Below are 25,311 nucleotides of genomic sequence, written 5' to 3' on the forward strand. Positions count from 1 at the left end.
GAAGATACACACCTGTAAGTTCTCCTTTTTGAGCTGCGCAAGCGCATTCTCTGCGCGGTCGGCCTGCAGCGACACTTTAGCCACCTCCGCGCGTTCTAGCTCTCGCTCGCGCATCAGCCGTTCCAGGTGGTGCTGTTTCTCGCGTAGAAGCTCCTGTTACCGTAACACATAGTATTAGGTAGGATTTTGTATGGGAATTAGTGTTTACAAAAGGATATTTACATAACGTCATAACATGGCATCACGCTTGTATCCTCGAAGGGGTAGGCAGAGGTGTAATAGTACACCCACACCTTGCCAGCTATGTTTATCAACTGTGTTACTATAAGGATATTTTTTCAGTTTGAAAGTATTATTATTAAGTTCCGCGGGTGTGTGTGACACCTTAGGCTAGACAAGAAGATTGCTCGTCTTGGCGGAAGCACTACCGTGCCCCCAGATTATGAGGGGTCAGAAATATTTTTAGACAGCTAAATTTTTATATGCATGTTCCACGAAATACTCTACTTAATTGTATAAGTTCATAACATTATAGGCCATTTACAATACCTAATTGGTGTACCTATCCCAATCTGTCTTAAACATCATAATATAGCATAGCTTCACGCCTGTATTCCCAAAGGGCTAGGCAGAGGTGTTCAACCAACATTATCTAGTAGGTACAAAAGTTTCCATCGAGCATAGAAAACATTCAAACTTTTTTTTATAGTATTCCAATTACTAATATGCCTGTTTATATACATACATTTCCAGCTATACAATAGCATAATATTAGATTATAAATGAAATAAAAATATGTAATATTCGGGCAAGCAACTTAGGCCATATACAGTAAGTAACAATTTGCACTTATGTGATATGTTAGTAAACAGATTAATTGAAATAGAATTAGGTACTATTTAAACTAAAAATTATTTTAAAATTACAGATCATCTTCATGAATCATGCATTTACCTACACAATGCATTATTTTCCTCAGTATTGTGAACGTAATTGCTATGAGGTCATCTTATACAATTTATATCAACTCTGTCTTCATTATCCGTTAGATTACAACGTTAGTATATAGTTATTCATACATGACAATAATTATGTTATTACATCAACAATCTTTCTTATAAATCTTCTGCCGTCTTATTTGCAAAACGAAGACTAAAGATAATACCAGCAGAGCTAACACGTGATAAAATTTTGTCACGGTCATTTTATCGATTCTGACAATTTAATTATATCGTTTTGTCGATTGGTGCCAATATGACGTGAACGATATATGAAATAAGTGAAATATGTCATGTAGTTCTGTCAAAATACGAACAAAATCACGCGGCACGCATGTATGGGAAAAAAGAAACTTATCGATTTCGACAAAATTTATTTAATCGATCGATAATTTTATCACGTTGCGCATGTCACCCTTGTAGGGTTAAAATATCGTCGCTGATGTCGCGAATTGACGCATCTGCAATTTTACAATTGTCAATAAGACACAAATCACTTTAGCAAAAAACTTCAGATATGGCAGTTAGTACAGTCAGCCACGATATAGTCCGCACGAAAGAAGTGCCGCGGTCGCGCTGTGGTGAGCCGTATCGCCGTCAATGCTCGTAATGGTCGAGCCAACTGTGTTAGTGAAACGGCACTCTTCAAAATAATAATTCATTGGTGCAAGTTTGGTGCCGGGGTTTGATCCGGCGGCGCTCCTCGATTGAGAAGAAGCACAATTACTTTTACCTATATATAACACAGGGTGTTAGTGACATCGTAACGAAAACTTTTAGGGATAATTAAGGCCATGATTCTGAGTTAATATCAAGTGGAATTTTCCGTCGCAAAAGCATGGAACGGAAAATAATTTAAAAAAGCAAAAAATACATGAATAATGCGCGGAAAATTCCACTTGATATTAACTAGAATGATGGTCTGAATCATCCTCCTCAGTATTCGTTATGATGTCACTAACACCCTGTATTAAATATACCTACACGTACACTAATCAATAATGTCTTAAACTTAGTACACTTGTAAATATGCTCAGCCCACGGAATAGAAGAAAAAGGTTGGAAGGGTCAAGTGAGCGCGAAACGCGCGCCATACAAGTATGAGCAAATAGTTCATACTTCAACTTTGTACTCCACTCGTCAGCAAACTTTACGACGCACGGAGCTTCGCGAAAATATATTAAAAGGCCGTGTTGTGTATTATATTATAACCCTCAGGGTAATAAGTCAAATATATAGACTATCATGCAAGGATATCTCTCCTTAATCCTTATCACAGGAAAGCTAAAAACCCAAAGTATGGTTGGCTATGTATACTTATCTTAAAATTGCAGCCTATCACATAAAATATACGCTGTCGGTAAAGCGGCTATGGAATTTGAGAAGCAGTACCTAGAGCTATCAGAATTATCTGTTTGCAGGAGTAGTAAAAAAAGAGAGTGGGGTCGAACCGGCGACAGCGGTTCTCATACAAAATGAAAATGCGCGTCAGGGCCTTTCCAACTTCTTGCTTCTATTCCGTGGTAAATACATACATAGGTACACGCATCCAGTAATCCTTAATCAAATCTAATATACTTTATTGCACACAACATACAAAACAAATTTACACAAATGGACGAGAGATACAGCACAATCTGGCGGCCTTATTGCTAAGCAGCAATTTCTTCCAGGCAACCAGGTAATATGAAATGAAAGGGGCCCACAACATAACGTTAGGGCCTTTCCAACCTCTTTCTTGATTCTTCTATTCCGTGACTTAGCTACTGCTTTACTTTGAAGGCAAAGTAGGTCGCCAGTCCTCGTAGGTTTCTCTTAAGATTAACTAAATAGGTATCCTTCCTCTCTTATATTTATTTTCCAATGTACTCCCCGTAAAATTTTTAAATTATATATTTGTTTTGTATTTGTTACTGTGGTGTCCCTTTATAATAAACGTTTCTTTCTTTCTTTCTAAAATAAAATCGCTAGAGTGCTTCTACATGCAGTGGGTTATGTAACTTTCCTTAACTATAGTATTTATAGCCCTGCCCTACCCTTTCAGGCCACCTAATAAAATATGAAAGCCAAGGCAATTACAGCATGCGATAGCGTATTTACGTGGTTTATGATCCATTATAGCTGCATGCAATTTCCCCGACATATTTAGGAATGTTACTAAGAAAAACAATATTTTTGAGTAGGTAGAGAGTAACGCTTTGGATGGGATCTTCTCTGCTTATCCCGTATGGAATGTAGCGTGGAGTTATTGTTCTCTTACGACTTAATGCGTGATACGATAAAGAATACTGAAATCCTTGGTTTTCCGTATCGTTTGTCTTTTTTTTTGACGTGACTTATTGTACATTTGCCGCAGATGGCATTAACTACTTGGCCGGACAATTGGGGAGCGCTGAAGGCTCTCACCCGGTATAACGATTAAGACAACAGGCCTGAGGGTGCCCAGTTGGGCGCGAACCTCGGCTCAGGGCGTCGTCTGAGAGGAAAAATATTTGAAAAAAAATTAATCGACTCTAGTGGGTCGATAGCGATAAGCGCTGAATGAGGGAAATCGTCAACCACGCCGGCGGGGTCGGTATTGGGGTCCTGAAGTGTTTGGTGTCGCGAGCTGATTGGCTGCCTCTATGGCTAGAGTAATCGGGTCGTCGGGAATATCGTTTGTCAAGTGATTATAAATATTATAAAATATCATAAACTCCTTTGTGCAAACTTTGTTAGTAAGTTTTAAGGCATCCTTTCCCCATTATTTTTTTTTATTTTTTTTTTATTTTTTTTTTCTTTATTAAGGAAACAAACAGCTTACACAATAGATACTTAAAGATATAAACTTATAATTAAACACATTAAGCCAAAGCAGTTTCCACCGATGTATCTAACATATATTATATTTCGTTGCAAATTGCGGTGAACTAGTGAACTAGTAGTTAAAATCCTAAATTTAAAACAAATTTCATTTAGAGATTTGGCCATTATTATCACGCCACGCACCAGCTATAATATTTTATGAGCGGTGCCTCGCGGTAAATTCGTGCCTATTAATTTTTGTAATCCATATTAACCCTATAGCGCAATTTAGCGTACGTTTGTTTAGCAGGATTAATATCAAACAAAATGTTTCACAACTCTACTTGAAGGGTCTACACATAGTGTAAAATGTCTAATACCCATGTACGATAAGCCGCAAAAGTCCAATCAGTTTCTAGCAAAGTAATAAATTAACTTGTTGCACTTAAGACCAGGGGGGTTAAAATGGCCACAATATTGCAATTTGACATTTGCGCATATAAAAGTTAGTGCGCAATGCAAACAAATGTCATAGCAATATTGCTTTCTTAGATGAATTGCTTCGATGTGGGTATTATAACCCCTAGGTTACATGTCGTTTCTGTAATAGACCAATAACCCCTACAAAAATAAATTTCATAATTATGACAACTAATGGTTCATAATTTCACCACTGTTTACAAATAATTCGTTGGCCTCAGTGGCTGAACTTTTGTCCTGTGATTGTACCTATAGGGGCACGCGTTTTAGTTCGCTTCAAATGTCTTTAATTCCTTATCTGGACTGTGCAGTGCTAGGTGATCAATCCAGGATAAATGTTTGAGGATGCTTTAGTAGGCGCGAACTTAGTAAGCCTTGGCCTTATGGGCCTTTAGTAGGCCCTTGGAGTCTCGTTACATAGAAGAAAAGTTGGCCTGTTGCGATGGAAAGGGGAAATGGTCGGGTTTACTGATAGGGATTAAGATCTATGATAGATACATACATATAAACTCAAGCATTAATGGTCCTTGGTGTTGGGAGAGCCACAAGTAAACAGAAAACAACTTGCAGCTACTACTGATACGAAGTCCTAAGATGAATAACGAACCTTATGGTGATAGGTAACCAGCCCATGGTCCATAATATTAGAAAGGACACAGTCCTTCTGTCAGTTCTTGCGACATGCCCGGGGAGGTAAGCAGCTGAACGCAGTCGTTATATAAAACAAAACGCCGAAGGAACAGGGAGAACAAACTAGTTAATAACATTATCTGCGCCAAGGCCAAAAAGTATGCCAAAAGCAATACAGAAGCCTACGTAATGAATACGTAAATTATACATTTAGGTACTACGGTCTGAAGGTCACGAAATACGGGGACATTGTATAAATAATTCAAAGTTTCATATTAATCAAGCCAGACAAACTTACGGCATGCGTAACAGAAGCTTAATATTTTACGTCTTTCGGAGCGTAGTCAGATATTTTGGGAGCTAGCAAATTATGTATACTGAGAATAGCATGCATAACATCATGCCTGGCCGAAGGGCTAGGCAAAGGTAAATACACCTATACTCCTCGCCAACTATGTAATAAGTAATAAGGGGCGGGCGGGCTTACGAGCCTATTGCTATTAACCGGGCGCAATACATGTTAGGTTTGCATATAAATTATAAATAACCTCGTCATATATAGATACAGGTTTAGGTAAATTATCTAAATTCTGAATTCCCTTATTTGAATGATAGCGTCGTGAATTGTTTTCAAATAATTTACTAAGCTAAGGTATAGCTAAGTGACGTATATAGGCTATTTATGTATAAAATATCAAACCCGAAGTAATATTAGTAATGTCAAAGTGAACAATCGATTGAAATAGTACAAAAGGCCACGCGTTTGAAGTTCAAGGCTACTAACGCGTCTGCTTTAATCGTAGTAAAAGCTATCTAGCGATCATTATCCGCCTGCCCCACATTTTTTTACTATACAGGCTGAAAACAAATATGAAGGGGAGGCCAATGCCCAGCAGGGGAAAACTACAGACATCATTTCCTTTTTCAGGGTCCCGTCCAGTGACAAATGAAATACTATAAACCATAGACCTCTATTAACTGCAAATACTATGAGCATATTTTTGGGCTACTTAACTGTAATGAGCAAACTAGATTTCTCTTCTGATTATCCCAATCACTATATATAGGGGCAAAAAAACAAATCATAGACCTAGTTTTTGCTATAAATATAAAAACTGTAAATTGAATTAGATACGTCGGATTTAATAATAAAGGAAAATGTAGTAGTTTGTACTTAATAGGCGGTAGGTATAGTGTACGTAGAGCTTTTGAAGCTGTTACACAATTAGTTGAAAACATCGGGAAAAAATCTTGTTGAGGAAGCACTAGGAAGAGTCATGGAAACAGCCTGGAGAGCTGTGGGATATATCACATTAAATTTATAGATAAGATTCTCGTCAAAAAGATCTTACATCGCAAGTTTGTTTCGTAAGGATTATCAGAAGAATATTCAATAAGTAGGTAGGAGTACCTAAAAAGTAAAATAATAAAAAAAAGTAAAGTGTCATTTTACAGTATGTATAACAAGGTTTTTGATTCTTAATGTTAATGTAAATTCAAATTTAATTAAACTCGATTTGAACACAAAATCGATTTTGTTGATGAGAAGTAAAAAATCATTTAGATAAAGTGTGTAAACCCACAAAATAGTCTGACTACGCTCCGTTATATATTAGTTCAATAAAACAACACATTTCAAACTAGTATTTTATTAACTTCTGTACAAGGAGGCATACGAGGGAAACAGGCAGGGTGAAAGGAAAGTCACACTGTATTTAAAGGTAAATTAATAATACGCAACACTTATTATATACTTTATTACTGATGTCCAACCTCAGTTAATATGCTTATCATACGACCACTTATTTTTAATTATTAATAATTAACAATTACATTAGACACTAGTCATTATTCTATGTCTACGTTACGAGTAAGTTAATACTAGGTACAATCAGGGCGTGAAATATGATCCTTGATATTATCAGATAAAAATTATCTTATTTATTTTTGTAAAATTCTTATTTTAGTTCTAATAGAACACATATTTATCAATGCAATGTTCATCCTTCGATATCAGATACTTAGATATTTCGATATCAAAATATTAGAAGTGGGTACTTCAAATAGTAGGTCGATCAATCGGTTTCGAATTTAATAAATATAAACATGGCGGTGGCAAATTAATAGAGAATGTTATATATGAAATATTTTCTTGTAATAGATTAATTGCCGACCATTTTTTATAAAAATGGAAATATAGTAAACAAGCAATAAACACAAACAGACATAACATAACTCACGCCCGCTATCTTTATCGGGGTGGGCAGAGAAAGAAGTTTTTAGAAGACATTTATTTATTTGTTCATTTATTTTTAATTTCTTTTTTAATTACTGGATATATTAGAAATATATAAGAAGCATCATGTGAATGTGTAACTCATATATTTAATCATTATTTCAAGCCCTAATTGCAGTACAAATTTATTAAACGTGAAAAAAAAAGCGAGGACACTTATAAAAGTGAGTACTTAGGTATATGAATATCATTTTAACTTACAGGCACTGGTTTTTCAAGGTTATAAATTATTACGTATAACAATAAATATTAAATAAGACATAGTTAAGAAGTATACAGTACAAAAGTTGCTTGCACCAAACGTTATAAAATGTTTCCAAAATAAAAAGTGGTAGTACGTGGGTGTCGAAAAATAAAATAGACTTTTTTTCAATACAAACATTTACCAATTTAAAAGGTAATATTCAGGTAGGTATATTATTTTTACAAATACTGTTTCACAAAAAAAATATATCACAATATTTTTCAATATTGCATCATGGTATTAAAAATGTAAAAATCAAATACTGATGCTGAGTCCTGCAGTCACCAATTTAAAAAAACAATAGTTTATCAGTTCTAAAACTAGCTTTATCTTTGTGTTGCACTCGTCATAAATGAATGACGCCATTATTCACGATATATTTAGAGTTGTCAGAATAAAATAAAGTTTAAAAAAAGTCTTCCAAAATCAGCACCAAAAAAATAATACTGAGTTTGTATTACAGAGTCCATAGGCTCTTTATTCTATCAAATATTTATTGTACTTTAAAAAAGGCTAATATATTTTCCACGCGCACCCAGTTACAAGTCAAACAATATCACAGTTTTGCCTCTGATAAAAGCTAAAGGCTTACCAGCATACGAGGATAATACCAAGAGAACAACATATTATTATGCTGCATACACCCTACACGCGATACGTTGTGGGAACATGCATATAAAAAAATAGCTGTATTTGTACTTCATGTGCGATAATTGACATATCTCCTAAGTTTTATTACTATTGTCTCTGTAAAAATACGACGAAAAATTAACAACTCCTTAAGATACATTGTTAAGAGTTTTAGTTTGTTATAATTTAAAAAAGAAAACAAAAACATGAGAAAAATTTACATTCGTTGTTCGTTAAAGTGGGATCAAATCGTTCTTAAGCTAGCTGCTTTAGTAATGAACAGTCAAATAATATGGAAGCCACTTACCACCGACGCGGTATACCTTTGCACCGAGGGTGTGCTAAACCGCAGAAACTGCGCTTACAACGTTTTATATAAAACGCAGCGCTATGTATGTATCAAACATACGACGGGCTTGAAAAAAGAGCTATCAAGATGACCTTCTATCGCATTCACAATTTCGAATTTGGTAGAAGGTTGATAGTCGTTTGATTTTAACACTTTCGCTGCCACTGATCTGTCTTTGCATTCTCCTACGACGTAGCTAACATACATACGTTTTTTCACCAGCTACTTGTAGGAACCGGCAGCGAACGTGTTATGTTAAAGTTTTGAAAACCGTACAGACGTATAATTAAACAGAAACAATACAATTGCACAAATAATAATTTATAATTACTGCCAATTCAATAGTCTGCACTAACTAGCCGGCCGAATGTGTGATACTGATACAGTTGGGAATACAAGTTTTTGGGGCATAGCACAGGGTTGGTGGTGGGCTTACCGCGCGGCTATGGTGGAGTAGTGTACCTGGAGCGCGTTCTTGGCGGAGACGGGCGTGGAGGAGGCACGGGGTCCCACTCTCTGCGATGGACGTTAGTGACAGTGCAATGGACAAACATGGGGGAAAACAACACGCGTTAATGCATCACTACGAGGCGTGCGCCGCTATGTGGGCTGCGATGGGATAAAGCTCGAAAAAAAAAAGACATATGTATATGTCGTGGCCAGATCTTAGAATTGATCATTTCATGATGTGCCCGATCATTTCATGAAATAGAATATCATTGGTTGGCCACATCATGATGTAGTTTGGCCAGATCAATTAACACAAAACGTTTAATTATATGAGCAACTAAATGCATGATTACTTCATGATATGGCCAAACGTTTCGTAAAATTAGTAACATTATCCACCGGTGGTGGCGCTGGTGTCGATTATATTTAAAACTTGATTGATATTATAACCGAGGAATCAAGAATAAGATAATTGTACAATTCGAATTGAATAGGTACATAATTTTGAACCTAGGAAATTAAACGACATTAACGATAGGGCCAAACGTTGATTGAAATATCATTAAACGTTTCAACGATATGGTCAACTTGAAATATGACCATTTCATGAAATGGTCGAATATATCATATATGTTACCCAATAAATTCCCCAAAAAGAAGATAAGGCACAGAGTTACATTTGTAGTTTATCTTTAAACGCACAATTATACGCTCTGGCTCGAAAACTAGGAATAAACCTTTATCTTGGGAGACAGTATAAGACTGTGGATAAAAGTTATACACTAGACTGATGTCTAAGCGCAGTCGTTCCTAAGTCGATTTCAGAAGATTAAAAAATAGCCATGTGCATTCATCTGTGCAGGCCAACTCTAGAGCGGTAGATTATGGTATGGTATTTATATAAAGTTTTGTATATACAAAGAAAGAAAGAGAGGTCATTTAAAATGAAATATGACGCATTGTAGAGAATAAATGCGTCAGTGGAAGCTCGTTTAAGTTTAGGACGGACTAATGTTCAATTGTAGTAAGAATTGATATGTTCTCAATATACTAATTTCATCAATCAGAAATGTAAACTGTATAAAAGTCCTTAATATTTCTACTTTGTGCGTGCTAGGTTCTAAATTCGATTGTTGTAATATAATTATGAGCTTTATTCCATTGCAGTTAATTATGTATTTTCTTCTCTATATATAAATTATTCGTTCTAGCACGTTTATTATGTGGAACGGATAATTTTGCACACCTAGTAGTGGTCTTTTTACAGTCCATTCCCAAGATATATTTTTATTCAATATAAATTTGAAGCATATATTGGGAATGAACTATAAAGTATAGCAGATGACATATCAAAAATATATCACCTGCTTATAAAAACAGCAAATAAATCGAGCTCAATAAAAACTCAAGATCTCTTTGGTATGATTGTGCTATGATAAAATGAAAAATATTGAATAAAATAAAAATTTCGATCTTTGGAATTACATATATATCTAATTATATATATATATTATTAAAGGAGATCATTATAATAGAGATCTATGTAGCCGTTATATCCCTAGGAATATAATTAGGTATACGAAAGCGGTTCATTATTATCTTACTAACACGGCTCCAGTTTAGTGATATGATTATCTGACTAAACTAATTTGGTTAAATAGTTGTAATGGGGAATGTATTGAGGAGCTCGGTGGCGCAGCGGTTAAGCGCTCGGTCTGCGATTGTTGAAGTTAAGCAACTTTCGCAAAGGCCGGTCATAGGATGGGTGACCACAAAAAAACAAAAAGTTTTTATCTCGAGCTCCTCCGTGCTTCGGAAGGCACGTTAAGCCGTTGGTCCCGGCTGCATTAGCAGTCGTTAATAACCACCAATCCGCACTGGGCCTGCGTGATGGTTTAAGGCCCGATCTCCGTATCCATCCATAGGGAAGGCCCGTGCCCCAGCAGTGGGGACGTTAATAGGCTGATGATGATGGGGAATGTATTCAAAGTCTTAGGAGAATAGTTGTCGAGAATAATTATTGTATATTAGATAGGAGGTATCTTTGAATATATATGGAGCTTCTTGCTGCCAGTAAGTTCTCAACATCATGCTATAAATGAGATTGCACACAATATATAGTTGTTAGTGAACAGTCTAAGGGACATTAGTTACACAATCATACAAAAATTACACCTTTGTACAGACCTAATAGGAACTTCTTAGAAATAATATCACAGTCGGAAATCATAAGAGAATCTACGATATGACCACCGCAGTCTTTGACTATATATGGAACTAAATAAGCCTTTATGAAGCTGTCTTAATGATATGGACCACTACTTATGAAATGATTCAAGATTCACTACTGAAAATAAAATATCGAAGAAAAATAAAATAGTGAATCTCAAATAAAAGTAAATATAAAATTAATATATATTATGTAAATTAGACACAGGGCCAAACCAAGGGTGCCACTACAGACCAACAAAACAAACCGATGCTCATGCAAACGAAAAGCGCTCTACATGACGACCGCCACTCTTACATCTCGCCTTCCGTATCTACATTTTGTCCAGAATGTCATAGAACATATTTATTCTTCACGGGCAAGACGTAAAGACTCAACAAGGACGGAAATTTTAGGATCGAGAGTTTAAATCTTTTCTACGATGAGAATGAGAAGTCGTGTGGATAGATCACAGCCCGTGTTCATATGTAGACGACGTACGGGTACGTGAAGTGGAAGGGCGAGACGCAGGAGTGGTGGTAGCTCTTTCCGAAGCCGGAGAAGTGCGTGCGCGGCGGCGGCATGTCCAGGTAGATGTCGGTAGCGGCCCCGCGGCTGGCTCGCGTCACGCCGGCCGCGCGCCCCGCCAGCCGCACCAGCGCGCCGCCCTCGGGCCCGCCGCCGCCGGCCTCGCGCCCCGACCTGCTCGACCCGCTGCTGCCGCTCGACACGCTGCGCCGCGACCGCTCCGACCGCCCCGTCGCGACACTGACTACGCTCTCCGAACATCGCCACGACTTCGGCAGCGTCTCGCTCGCCCACCGCCGCGGATTGAACTCCCTCAACTCTTTCGAGTTCGATCCGGGGCTCGCTTTGAACACTATGTCGTAACAGACGCGGGGCGGCGGCAGAGCGATGATGGCGCAGCGGTCGTACTGTACGTGCTTGACGAGCAGCGTCTTGTCTCGCAGCGAGGGCGCGGAGCCGGCGCGCGGCGCGGCGCGGTGCGGCGGGCGGGGCTCGGCCGAGCGCGCGCGCGGCTAGCCTACCTGAGCGCCGAGCGTGCCCCCGAGCCTCGTCCCGACGCGCGACGACGCGATCGACGTGCCGAGCGACGTGAGCGACTCGCGCGAGTTGGACCGCCGCAGCGGCGTCGCGCGACCGTTGCTGTGGATGGCGCACGCGCCCGGCTTGCGGTTGGACGGCGACCGCGACACTTTGGATATCGGGGCGAACAAGCCGAAGCGTGGTGCGCACTCGAAGTACCTGAAATGTGAGTCGTATTCTGTTATTCTAACCATGGCGAATATTCGGAGAGGGTCGCGACTTCACGAGCTTCTTGCGGTTGGTATTTTGCGCGGAGATACTTTACGTCTCCGATAGCCGTACCTCTTCCCTTCGACTGAGCCATCGTTCTTTCCGAGGGGATCGTCTAGTTCCACTCCAGCCCACACTCCGGGCGCGAAGTCCGTGACGCCGACGTATTTAAGTGTCCCCGCTTTGCTTCCGCGGCTGCTCGATACGATCACGCGGTCGCCCAATCGGAGTTCACCGTCTCGCGTTGTGGAGATCGATGCATCTGGTGACATCAAGTTGTATTAAATTCTTGTTTCTATGAGACAGTGACCGTAACTACTAAAGAAATACCAAGAGACCATTCTGATATGACTAATTTCCATACATTCTAAGCTATGTCAGATAGAATCTGGTTAGTTCTTGGCGATAATCCATCACTTGAAGGAGCTTTTTAAACTCATTTTTCTTTCTACCATTACTTACATTTTATCAGATACTCAGGTCGAGGATACGTACTCATTTTGCTGCTGACAACGCTACGAATGCTGCCATTGGGTGACAAGGCGCGTCGTCTTGCCGCGCCGGAGGGCGGTCGCTCGAACACGCTGCCAGCGTCGGAAGCGGGCGACGCGTCGTGCACTGACGGCGACACGAGCGGTACGCGTGTCAGGCGTGTCAGACGCGAGAACACGCCGCGCTTCTCTGAACATTGGAAGTATCTGACGCCAGCGACAGATCCGTCGTTCTTGCCTGTGGGTAAGGAACTAATGTGAATAGTTCTTGGCTGTAATGTACAGTCAAGAGCAATATAATGTACCCACTTTAGGACTCTGTCGCACTAACATATATTTGACATTTAGTGAGACTTACAGTTCAATTTGTGAAAAAAGTTAATGTGATATGGTACCAAAGTGTATACATATTAATGCTCGTGACCGTACTCACATCACATAAAGCTTGTTTACTTGAGCGGAGAGTATCAGGATTTTTCGCTCTATGCTGATGCCTATAGAACTGCGTTCACCTGGTCGACTCTTGATAGTTCAGCAGATGCGTGGATGTGAGTGTTATTTATATCGTCCTTACGGTTTATGGAGAGATCAAAAATCAAAGAATCATTCATTCATTCATTCAGAATTCACAGAAAATTACAAAAGTATGCTTACCAATAGGCTCATCGAGGACGATGCCAGCCCAGTCGCCAGGCGCGAACTGGGTCTCCCCGATGTAGGCGATCTGACCAGGCTTGTTGCCTCCCACCCATACCCGCTCCCCAATGATGAAGCTGTCAGTATCCTCCGTCAGCACCACACTGTGGTCTGCAATCCAAACCAATCAGCATCAAATACATAGTCAAGAGACATCTAACACTCAACGGAGAAAAAAACACTGCTATTTCGAAGAGAAAATATTTACGAAAGTCTTTATGGCAGGATTTATTGCCGTTGAATATGCATGTCCTCGCTTCCCCTATTCTGGATACATTTATGACGCGCACGTCTTGAATACCGTTGCGTGCAAGTGCAATGGCCAGTGGGAGCAATTTGCATTCGCGTTTGCATATCGTTACGATGCATCTATAAACTTTCGCTCCATTCATACGGCGGTGACAAACTGCATTTGACGTTGCTAGATTGCTTTCTTTCTATTACATTTAACCTTTTGACCGCTACGTTCGCATCCAAGATAAAGCCAAGTCAACGAACGCTTAAAGGCAGTTTTCATCACACGAATGTACATGCGAACTTTGCCCGAAGCAGCGGTCAAAAGGTCGAATTCATGCTTTGCTTTGCTACCACTAAGCTAATTGAGCAAACATAAAACGATAGGCATGACCGGTGAAAGTGTTGGGTGCATTTGTGCAACTATAAACATAGAGATGGAACATAAAATGGCGCCAATATCAATCCACGAAGTACACTCGACGAATTTCTTTTTTTAATCTCATGAATTAAAAGATCGATAATAGACAAGGCCTTTTAAAAGACCAAGACAAGCATCTAATTTGTGATACAACTAATAATCTTTCAAAAAATCGTGGTGTACATCGCAGAAGACATCGGCCAATGTAACCCGTGCGAAATAAATAGACACCTAGCTAGTATCTATCCTCTTGAAATCAGGTGTTTAGTTATTTCGCAAGGGTTACAATGTGAAGTACGGCTTACCTGAGGAGCGGCGGAGGCCTGCCTCGCTGAGGCGCCGCGCGTGCTTTTCCCAGAGCGCGTCCATCGAGGTCCCACTGTAGGTGCTGCTGGCTGTACCACACAAGCGTCACATACACACATTACTACCCGACCATTGTATTTGCGCACCTGTGCAACGGCTTACTCTGAAGTTTGGAACAAGGGCTGCTATGGGTGCATAGAATTTCTAAGACTCGTCTTTTTATACCTTAATATTTAAAACAAACGACGGTGACGGTGGATTTCAGAGAGAATATTCTAGATTTTTTGTATTTCTCAGGCAAATCTGTACAGCGCTATCTATATTATTTTTAGCCTGGTAAGTCCTTCATTGCGACACAATATCATGAAAATCTTGAATTTTTTCTTCTATAGTGTAGGTTGCGAGGTGGACGATCAACCTCAGCAACCCTTGTGTCAGGGTCATTAATGAGCCGCCAAAGGCCCCGAATCTTAAATTTGTATGTGACTATTGAAATAAAGAATAAAACTAGGATATTACAGACTCTTAAGGCAATGTTTAATAGGTAAATTTAAATTAACATCACTTAATATCGTCGTAATAGTGAAATTGGAAATGGTAATAGCAGTTAAAGAGAAAACTACACGAGGTTCTAATTTGATTATAAGGTATTTTCTCCAACATCTTTTGAATTTCGCAGTATTGCAAGTTTAATAGAAAGGTATGAATCATTTTAGAAAATTGTAATAGGGATTTTTCACCCTGCAGCCCTTGACGCAAGTGACAGATTCGCAGATACTGTGGTCCGTTTACTAACACAAGCATGCAGTGGAACCCAGTTCCCACGGTGTTTCGCAACAATCACGCATATTTTTGAACAAATTAACATGCGAAACGTTCTGTGATGATGTATTCTTTACACGACAATACAATTTGCATTAAATTGAAATTGGAAGTACGGTTGTCTTTTATTATTTCGACAATTTCATAATCATTTTGCAATATTATTGTATTAAACGTGCTCATGCAAGTATTAGAATTAATCCAGTCTACTTCAGTCTGATGAAACGGAGGATAAAAGAAATAGAAGTCCGAGAAAAACTACCTTATTTTTTCTGTCATTGACTAATTGCAAAACCGGTTAGACAATCAGTTGAAAAAAATCAAAACAGTCGCAGCTATAATTTAGCCAGAATACAATAGTGATAATTAAGAGTTATTGAGATTAAAGACGTGGGCGTTCGGTCGCCGGCTGCGTAAGCGCAAGTAGACTGGAATCAAAAGCATTAGACGCGGGCGCAATCTGCGGTCCTACAGGTCAACTAACATTAGAAATGCTCTAGTTTTTAATCGTTTTCATTTGTCTTCATATCTTTTATTGGCGCAGTTAAACCATTTAGTACTCTTTAGTCGTTATCTTTACCCGTTGTTATTTTTACTACGTAATTTATTGTATCTGCAAAATTACTGCCGCCATTAGAAATTAACTAGCTGTTATCGAAAACGGCCGTCCATCATATTTTGTCATGCAAGACAAGATTGTTATCGCGTTACATCGTTACATCGATCGGTTATAACCTTAAAAGAGTTCGAACGTGTTAATGTTTCTGGTTTCAAATGGTTTTAGCTGTAATAGAAATTTCGATTTTTAATTCTGCGTGACCACCACCATTATCGTTATTCACTTGTCTTACGTCTAGCGTCCCTCCACCTATTTAGTTTAGTGGTGTGATGGCAAGACGAACTTACTGGACGCCTTGCGGTGATTCCGCGGTTTTTCGGGCAGACTGCTCGACACCTCGTCTTCCTCCGCCTCGATCAGGTCTGCCCCGCACAGACGCAAGCGTGATGGTAAACAATGACAATATGTACAGTTAGAAAAACACGTGATGATTGATATCAAAAGTGCACACGAAGCATGATACCATGCTCGCTCGTGATTGTGTACACATGCAAGATTTTGCAAACGTTAAAAATAAATAAACACTTACCTGACAAATGTTTTCTCGAGTCGTCGCTGAGTTTCCTCGGCGTGTCCGAGCTGCCGTCTACGACAACAAATAGAGACACGTAAAGCAAAAAATAAAAAAATAACATGCGAACAAAAAACAGCATAAGTAGATGATGTAGATTTTAATGGTAAATGTTTGAGCGTTTACATAATAAAACTGCAACTAACATCAATAATACAAAGGTGACTGGGCAAATACAGAGTTTATGATAATTTGATATGTAGATAGGGCAGAGTTCGACCAAATCATGTTAATATGTGCCACCCACAGGTGCGAGGCACGGCAGCTGCCACGAGTAGGCCTCCAGCTGTGGGTGATAATGTTTAAACTTCAACGATTACTATGAGAATTGGTTGTTTGATTTGTTCTGCTTCATTACACCACGATTATCTTGATGGAGCAATCGGAATAAGTGAGTTGTTTGCAATGCTATCGACAATCAAGTAATTCATATTGAATTTTAATTGAAATTGTTATGTGTGACGATTGTAAACAGTATAAATAATCAAAAGTAATTATGTATTACCCGGTTTGTAAATATCAGAACAATCCGCAGGTAAAGAGTAATTAATTGAAGTGTTGGCAGATGAAAAGGTGACGCTTCAATAGACGATGATCACATCATGTAAAGTTATTATGATCAAGTTACGATCAACAGATGGTTTTATATCCGGAAGTAAATAGTCGACACGAGGTGTTCAATTTTCGAATGATGTGAAAGTAATTGATGTTTGATGAGCATGACGGGAATTGATGGTGTGTGGACACTCACGAGAGCTGACAGTTCGTCGTCGCAGCCGGCCGGTTGGTCGCTGCGTGTGTCCGGCACTGATCAGCTCGCCAGATTAATCATACACAACTGCGCAACGGGCGGCCTTGCGCATGCGCGTGGGCTCAACCATAACTCAAAACATAGACAACAGGCTCATCGCGGCCCTACGCCCACCACAGGGAAGAAAAGCTATTGTGGAAAAATATCCAAAAGATTGATGGCCCGAAGCCTTTGAATAACAAAATACAAAGTCAAGAGAAATAAGGTTCATGTGAATGAATGTCAAGACTGTACAGAACAAGTCAGCATTAGCTGAACCTATGAAGGCGGAAGAGATACTAAAATGTTATCACATCACTGTGGTGTAGTCGAAAGAGCAACATTATAAAGTACTAATTGAAGGTAATAATAGATTGGTAGTTGTGATCTATGCATGACTGCAATCATGCACCTCTGATTATACCCTAGCGTCCGATGCAGCTTTTCCGCGTTGGTGTGTTATTATTTAATTTAGCACGGGTTGTTATCCACTAGCCAATAATAACATTGCAGCGGTGATCCTCGCAATGAGGAGCCTATAAATCTTGTTACGTGTCCTCTTTTAATGAAGGTAATTGGGACTGTCGTGAGCTAAATTAAAGCAGACTTAATGTAGAGCGCACGGAGCATGGAGCACTGCAGCCGCTAATAAATTACTGTACAAGTACATGGCAGGCGACAGTCCAAGTTTCGATACGCTGCTGCAAATATCGGTATGCATAACAATTGCGACGCTGATGGCGTTCTATTTTAGTTTCGCGCAACGTCGCATGAAACAAAAACAAAAGTGCTCATGTCCCGCCAAGCGGAAACCACTCATGATATGAAAATTGACCAAAATTTTTGACGACGTTAAGTTTAATTGACAACATTTGCATAACAAGACGGCATTTTTTCACGTCTGTCATCCGAATGACGGAGCCCTATTGTCATGGTAAGCAGACATTTGTCAGAACTATTGAACACAAACGGATAACATGGTTGTGAATTTGGTAGCTGTGGACAAATTGTTGTAATAAATTATAATATGGCCGACTTCATAGTAGACGCAATTGAAACGAGTAATAAAGATGTGTATTGTGTGAAACTGTTTGTTTAAGAGCGTGGACATGAAGATGTCCTTAGTGATAGTGTGGTTGTCGGAACAGCGCATGTATAATCGCGGCAGGTGTCACAACACGCCTGGCCCACGCTCTCGCAGGCTCTCCTGTCGTCATGGCGCGGGGGCGACCTACTCTACTTCTACACTTCCCCTCATTCAATGAATCATGTTAAAATTATGTTATAGAGGTACATGGCAAAACACAAATTCGCACGTATATTTCCAAGCACCACGTTGGTGTACAGATGATGTAACTACTATGCAAACAAGACCATTATTTATCCATCTTATTAACGCATGACGAGTCAAGTGCTTGACAACAAATAACAGGCAGCATCTAAGAATATGACTTCGGTTTTTGTGGTCAAGTTCAAGAGAACATTACTTGTACCTTAGATTAGTACGTTGTTTGATTGGCTAAAAACACGCCGTCATTAGATGTAGTTACACGGTTTAACATTGTTAATGTGTTAATTTAGTTGATGCTAAAATAATTCTCTAAGGTTAAGAACGAGTCTTTCTTGAAGGGCATTTACTTAGTATTTTGCCGGTGTCATGTGAAAGACACTAGACGGGTCAGACAATATTACGAGCTCTCATTCCCACTGCGCCAGTACCACACTTTCCTAGTGAATGGTCTCTAATTCGTCAATTAAGGACAATTTCGCGCCCGCTTCTCTGCAACCTCGGGTGACGCTGGCATTCCCACCAGTTCTGCTGCAGACAGCGCATATGCAATTCTGAATGCCACTTAAGCTATTAAGTTAACCAAGAACTTCGTTAACGGATTTTCCAGCTATTAAGCTGCAACAGTATTAAGATAATGTGGCGTGAAATCGTCAAACTACATTTCGGATGATTGACGCATGCTAACTTTCTCAAGTTTCTTTATCTCCGAGAAGAAACTTGCAAGTCTTTAAAGAATAACTTTGCATTGTTCAACTACAAATGTAATGTTAATTTAAACATTATTTGTTCATTACTGTTTCTACGTGTGTGTTGGAAAAGTATAGAAATCAATATTTCATAAAAACAAATTCTCGGTTGTACAGTTATAGACAACTTCTTTAGTAAAAGCCAATTTATAGCAAACGGATGTTTTCGGTGGCTATAAATGAAAGAGTAATTGTGTCATAAGGAAGTGCAGGAGAGTATGTGGTTCGGAGTGACCTGAAATACGCGGCCGAGTTGGCCGGCCGTTGATACCGCGGTCTCGCCCCGCACCCCGCAAGGAAAGGGTCGTAAACACCTCTCCACCATCAGACACTGCATCACATCAACGGCGGTGACTCACCGTTCTCATATTTCAAGCTATCATTTATCGCCATTATCATAACGTAACTGAAATATTTATTGATGGGAATACGCACAAGGCGATTGCGTACAGGTGATGCGACTCATCTGCTTTTATGGAGACGAATGTTCTCGTGCGATTATAATGAGACAGTACGTAAACAGAAAAACGCGATACGATAATTTGTATTCCCTGGCAAATGACAATAAAGACAGACGGCGCCATAACGGGCGGGTTTCCACCAAATTTGGTATTTCGCGAATTAAAAGTAGCCGAAAGCCTCAGTCTTGCCCAAACCAATAAGCGGTGCAAGTTGAAACGGATTGCCTCTTGTCCATTTTCATGTTGAGAGATTTATTGACCATTGTCTCGTGGTTACTACACAAAAACGTTGGTAATTATTTCAATTGCACAGAACATTGCATGTCTGTACATAGCGAATGATGTCTTGCAGTGAATAATCGACAGAAGAATAAATGGTCCTTCTTGTTAGGATCTGAAGATAATAAATTAAATACATTTGAATATCTCGTGCACTAATTAATAGCAAATGGAGCGCTGGGCTTGTCACGAGTGATTAAGTTTAGTCGCTTGCGGTGCGGCTGTGGTATTGTAGGATCTGACCGACATTTCCCATTCGTAATCGCAACACAGATAGCCTAGGCTGATAAGAGTTAAATACTGTTATTTACTCTACATTGTGAATATGAATGACCACTGACTAAAAGAACATGTTTGAGAATTTGGCGAAACTATTATAACAGAACCATCATATTGAAGCCGTTTGACTTTTGTAGAAATATGGAGTTCGTAGAGTTCACAGAACGCAAAAGCCAGCCAAATACTCTCCAGAATACACTCAACCTCTAAAAGGCAATATTTATTCATGCTCATACATCGCACGAGGCTTTGAGGAACCGCAACTTGGATCGGCATATTTGTGCATGATTGAATAATCCCGGCGTATGAAATTGTGTGCATTTGTCAGTCGGGGCACGTCTGGCAGTTCGATAATGCGCAGTAATGAGCCGACCTGGTCTGGTCGGCTGCGCAAGTGTACATGCTAATACAACGCACCGACACTCACTGTAAATGGTGGTAATTAAGCCAAAACCGGGATAATATAACACTTGCCTAGTTACTAGTTTAACAATAACGGATGTCGCGTCGTGTTAATCAGTTTTTGGCAAATCTATCAACAGTCGCCGAGGAAGTTGTACTTTACAAACATACGACAAAAATTGTAACAACTCTATAAATGAAAATAATACCGGTTAAGGAAACTAAAAATGTACCGAACAGATAATAAGTTATATGCGAACGAAATACAATGATAACGCTGATAAAATATTTGCAAAAACTTTACCAAAAAGAAACATGATGTTAATTAGAAAGCAAAGGATAGATTTATATAAAGGATAGATATAACTTTAGTCATTAGGGTAAGGTTGCTTAAGTCGTACCCCCTAAGGAAGTAATGCTGTAAAATTCAGTGCAATAGAAATAATACAAAAACATCTGCATCTAAAGAAATCTTTATTTATTTGCTTTTTAATTAATAATCACAGAAACTTAAAATCTTTTATCAAAACAGGTATTATAACGTTTTTTCCAAAATATAGCTTCGGTACGATTAAGGCGCCTGGTTGCCTAATTCGTACTACTTATAGCCTAAGTCGTACTTAGACAATAAATTTGAGAAATCATATTATAAACTATATAGAAAAACACTTACTTATCAGAGATCAAAATATGAATACCTAAAAAATCAGTCTGAGATCAATTTCTCTTTGGTTATTAGGAACATAGTCGCACTTAATTAGTAAAACAACTGTAAAAATTATAAACTTTTAAAAACAAAGTACTAGTTATTGCGTAGAAAATTATAAGTCGTACCGGTACGAGTAAGGAATTTTGCAAAGGTACGACTTAAGCAGCGGGGTTTCTAAGTTTAAAATTAAAATCACTGGCATAACCTAAAAAAGTTCGAACGTTTGAGTATGTCTAAACGATTGCCAATTAAGTATTACAAATAAGCGTAAACAAAGAAATAATGTAAGGATCATATTCTTGGCATAAAAAGCTTACGAATGAGACAAAAATTTTAATGAAAATTGCGAAAAAAGTTACTTCTTTGAATTATTTCTGCTGCACGAAGCCGGCCAGCGGACCATTTGTTTACGTTTGCTCGGGCGACTAAATAGTTCAGGCGGGCAACATTAGATGGCGCAATTTATAAGTATCAGACAAGATATAGCCGTGGTACGACTTAGGCCGTGGTACGACTTAAGCAACCTTACCCTATGCTCTGTTTATTAAACAACTTTCGTTCTGATATGATATTACGGGAAATAAGAACTCCAAATACCTACGAGAGGAATGGAATCGATGGAAAACAGATCACTAATGAAATTCTCTGAGGCAATAATACTTTATACTTATAGACTATACGTAGAGTCGGAACGAAACTCAATTGCTTAGGAAATTGCGTATCGGGATTAAAGCGAACTTGTAGTGTAAGTACTTCAAGAAATCACTTCTAAAGCGAAACAACAGTTACAATACATAAGATTGCTTCTTAAAGTTCCAAGAATTCATATCAAGCGAAGTATAATACAAACGGGAATAAGGATATTTCGTAAAAAAAATACTCATGTTTGAAACAGGTTATTAGCAGCTTCTGGCTGTTGACATTCCTGAGGTTAATGTTTAGGACATTAACTTACTCGTGCACGTCTGGTTTGACAAGTGACAAATATGTAGGTACATTAAAAAAACAGGAAAAAAGTATTATTTAACTTTTAAGTTCAATGTATGCTTTGAATATTTTTTCCATCACTTAGCAGGGGGGTCCTAAAATATGTCTGAATTCGGACGAGTTGATGAAATAAATGATTGGCAAGAGGGAGCTAAATTGATGTAATCGTGATCACGAGCACACAACTATGTACTGTGCAGAAATAAATCCCAGATTCTGTCAAAGTGCACACGATTGTTAGAGGCTGGTGGCATTATCAGGGGAGATGAATGTTCGTAGCGCGAGTGGTAGCGGAGTGGTCACGAACCACGCTGGAAAGGGCTTTGTTTCTCACGCTCTCAGAAATATAGTCTAGATAGTCTCGAGCCAGTGATAAATGTAGCGAATAACAAGCCCGCGAGGCGTTATCTCCAGTTAAATTGGAAACTATATCTCGGTGATTATTTCTCGCATGTAGCGGATATTACTCGACTTGATACTGTCCAACGTTTGTATTGTGGTACTTGACACAAGCTTAACGTCACATGGAAGGTTCATGATCTCATCTTGTGTACCCTTTATCAGTTAAAACACTAAAATCCCCTAGTTCTATTTGAGACGATGACATCAGCTACGCTTGAGAAAATGAACAAATTCCTTTTCGTTGAGAATTTGCGACCAAACCCTTTAGCGGCTTGACAGGTTTGTGCTGAGTAAACGAACAGGTGAATCAGCAGTGTTGTTGAACACTCTAAGCACATAGAAATGGAGCGGTACATGCCGCCAACTGTGTACATAACATGCGCCATCACGTAGATATTCTGAACTCCAACAGAGTTAAACTAAATGCTAATATTTTTTGCCTCTTAATCAAAAATAATAAAAATATTCATCGTTCAATAGACTGATGATGTCGAAAGTAATGGTGATTTGCGTATTGACAACAAGTTGGGAGTTTCCAACACTTCTGTCGCGTCGCCTTGAACTTGCCGGTGCGAACATGACGTAAGTATTACGTCTATAAAACAATTTACACCTGGATGTTCGCCTCCGCATACAGCATAAGCGGTTACATAAAAATTGAATTAGTATACTTCGATCGGCTTCATTAAATTCGTATCTTGCGGATTAAGGTATTCGCGAACTGCGCAATATTGTTAATATTGTTATTCGATGTCATCATAATGAGAAACTAATTGCTACCTTATATCCAAATATGTGATTTATGTGAAGCAAATGCTTCTGTCGTAATTGCAATGACTCAGTTGGATGTGTTTTATACCTAAAAGAGATCGATTAGATACTAAAATAGAATTCCAATGATTGATTACTTATATGTTGTGATCAATTACATGTAAGTTGCCTTCGGCTTCATCACGCCTTTTATTGACATTGGTATTAAGATATGTAATGTAAGTCAGGCACTTAACGTGATGGACACAAAGTAAATTTTCTTGTGTACAATATCATCATATAAACTGGAGTAATGGCCGATATAATTAATATTTATGATGCCAACGAGTAGATTTATATGGGGTTTAGGTACGGAAGATTTATTTTGGAGACGAGATAATATTTATGATATTTGTTATATAGGAGTCTGATAGTCGCGAGGGCGGAGTGTCGTGCTGTAAATGGGTTTTGTTCATTCGTGCTAAGGTGAACGTGTGTTGTGGTGTCGATGGAATGCTTAACACTACGCCTCTGCAGCGCAGTCACCTCAATGAGGTGCAGATGACGTGCCACCAGTACTTTCCGATCACTATTACCATAAACAAATTAAGAATGTCATGGTTGTACTATGGCTACATTATCAAGTGTGGGCGTAACGTGTATATTTACATGAAACACAAGATACGTTTAAGAATACTTACATAAAAGGTCACTGTTATTAAACATACAATATTATTTACTCAGGGCTGTTAGTATTCGTAACTACGGTAAATATCTTCACCCTAAGGGTATCTAGATTACCAAACAGCAACAGAGCGGCCTGCTGGTACCTTTTATTTTATAAGCTTCATGGAATAGTATCGTGCGAAATAATTTCTGCTTATAATGAACCTTTTCTTAACGACCCAAGCAAGATCAAGTTAAGGCAAAAAGTTGACTTTTTGATGTCACCACATTCCTTTGACCTCCTTCAAAGTGTTAATAAATAATAATAAATAACATTTTATAAAGGACCAAACAATAGGCACTAAAAATAACTAAGCCAACTTCTCAGTATTATTTAAAAAAGTAAATAAAAATTCTTAATGTCAAAGTGTATGTAGTTGCTTTGGACATAAATACTCAGTAGGAGGGAATGTCGTATTCTTTACATTTCGTTTTAAAAGTGAATACGTAACGTTATTTATAAAAAAAAAATACATACATACATACATAAACTCACGCCCGTAATTCCTAATGGGGTGGGCAGAGCCACAAGTAATCAAAGCACAAACAACTTGCAGCCACTGTTGATACGAAGTCCAAAGATGGATATGATGAACCTTATGGTGATAAGGGATCAGCCTATCGCCCATAACATTAGTCCATCATGTTAGAGGACACAATCCCTCTGTCGGTTTTTACGACATGCCCGGAAAAAAAATAATAATAAAAGCTAAACAAAGTTGGTATATTAATCTATCCTCTGGCACAAAGTAACCGTTGCGATCAAGTTGGAAAAGTTCGAACTGAAGAGCACTAAAGGAGAAACTCTTGTCAAGTTTTAATTTAGTTACTAAAGTCTCAACTTCAGTAACAGTCAATCATTCAGGTCGAGCTAACGAGCTCAATCCCATTGAAGATAATAAAATTATGATTGACACCAACGTAAGCCGTTAACTTAATCAG

The 25,311-nt window shown here is 38.8% G+C and overlaps 1 protein-coding gene across 14 annotated transcripts in view; it reads right to left on the reverse strand.

The window, feature by feature from the left end:
* Positions 1-25,311, reverse strand: part of LOC126367738 (CAP-Gly domain-containing linker protein 2) — a 66,585-nt gene that overhangs the window by 7,086 nt on the left and 34,188 nt on the right. For 6 of the 14 annotated variants that reach the window (XM_050011422.1, XM_050011421.1, XM_050011420.1 and 3 more), the window contains 9 exons: positions 16,506-16,562; positions 16,264-16,338; positions 14,535-14,624; positions 13,533-13,685; positions 12,883-13,116; positions 12,460-12,649; positions 12,120-12,336; positions 8,874-8,927; positions 13-153 (listed from right to left, as the gene is read on the reverse strand). In XM_050011422.1, coding sequence (XP_049867379.1) covers positions 13-153; positions 8,874-8,927; positions 12,120-12,336; positions 12,460-12,649; positions 12,883-13,116; positions 13,533-13,685; positions 14,535-14,624; positions 16,264-16,338; positions 16,506-16,562 — 1,211 coding nt within the window. Of the gene's footprint in view, positions 1-12; positions 154-8,873; positions 8,928-12,119; positions 12,337-12,459; positions 12,650-12,882; positions 13,117-13,532; positions 13,686-14,534; positions 14,625-16,263; positions 16,339-16,505; positions 16,563-17,298; positions 17,430-25,311 lie in introns of those variants that run through there. The other 8 variants (XM_050011424.1, XM_050011429.1, XM_050011427.1 and 5 more) reach the window with 6 other exon arrangements.

Source organism: Pectinophora gossypiella, chromosome 6 (assembly GCF_024362695.1).
Source record: "Pectinophora gossypiella chromosome 6, ilPecGoss1.1, whole genome shotgun sequence".
Classification (NCBI taxonomy): Eukaryota; Metazoa; Arthropoda; class Insecta; order Lepidoptera; family Gelechiidae; genus Pectinophora; species Pectinophora gossypiella.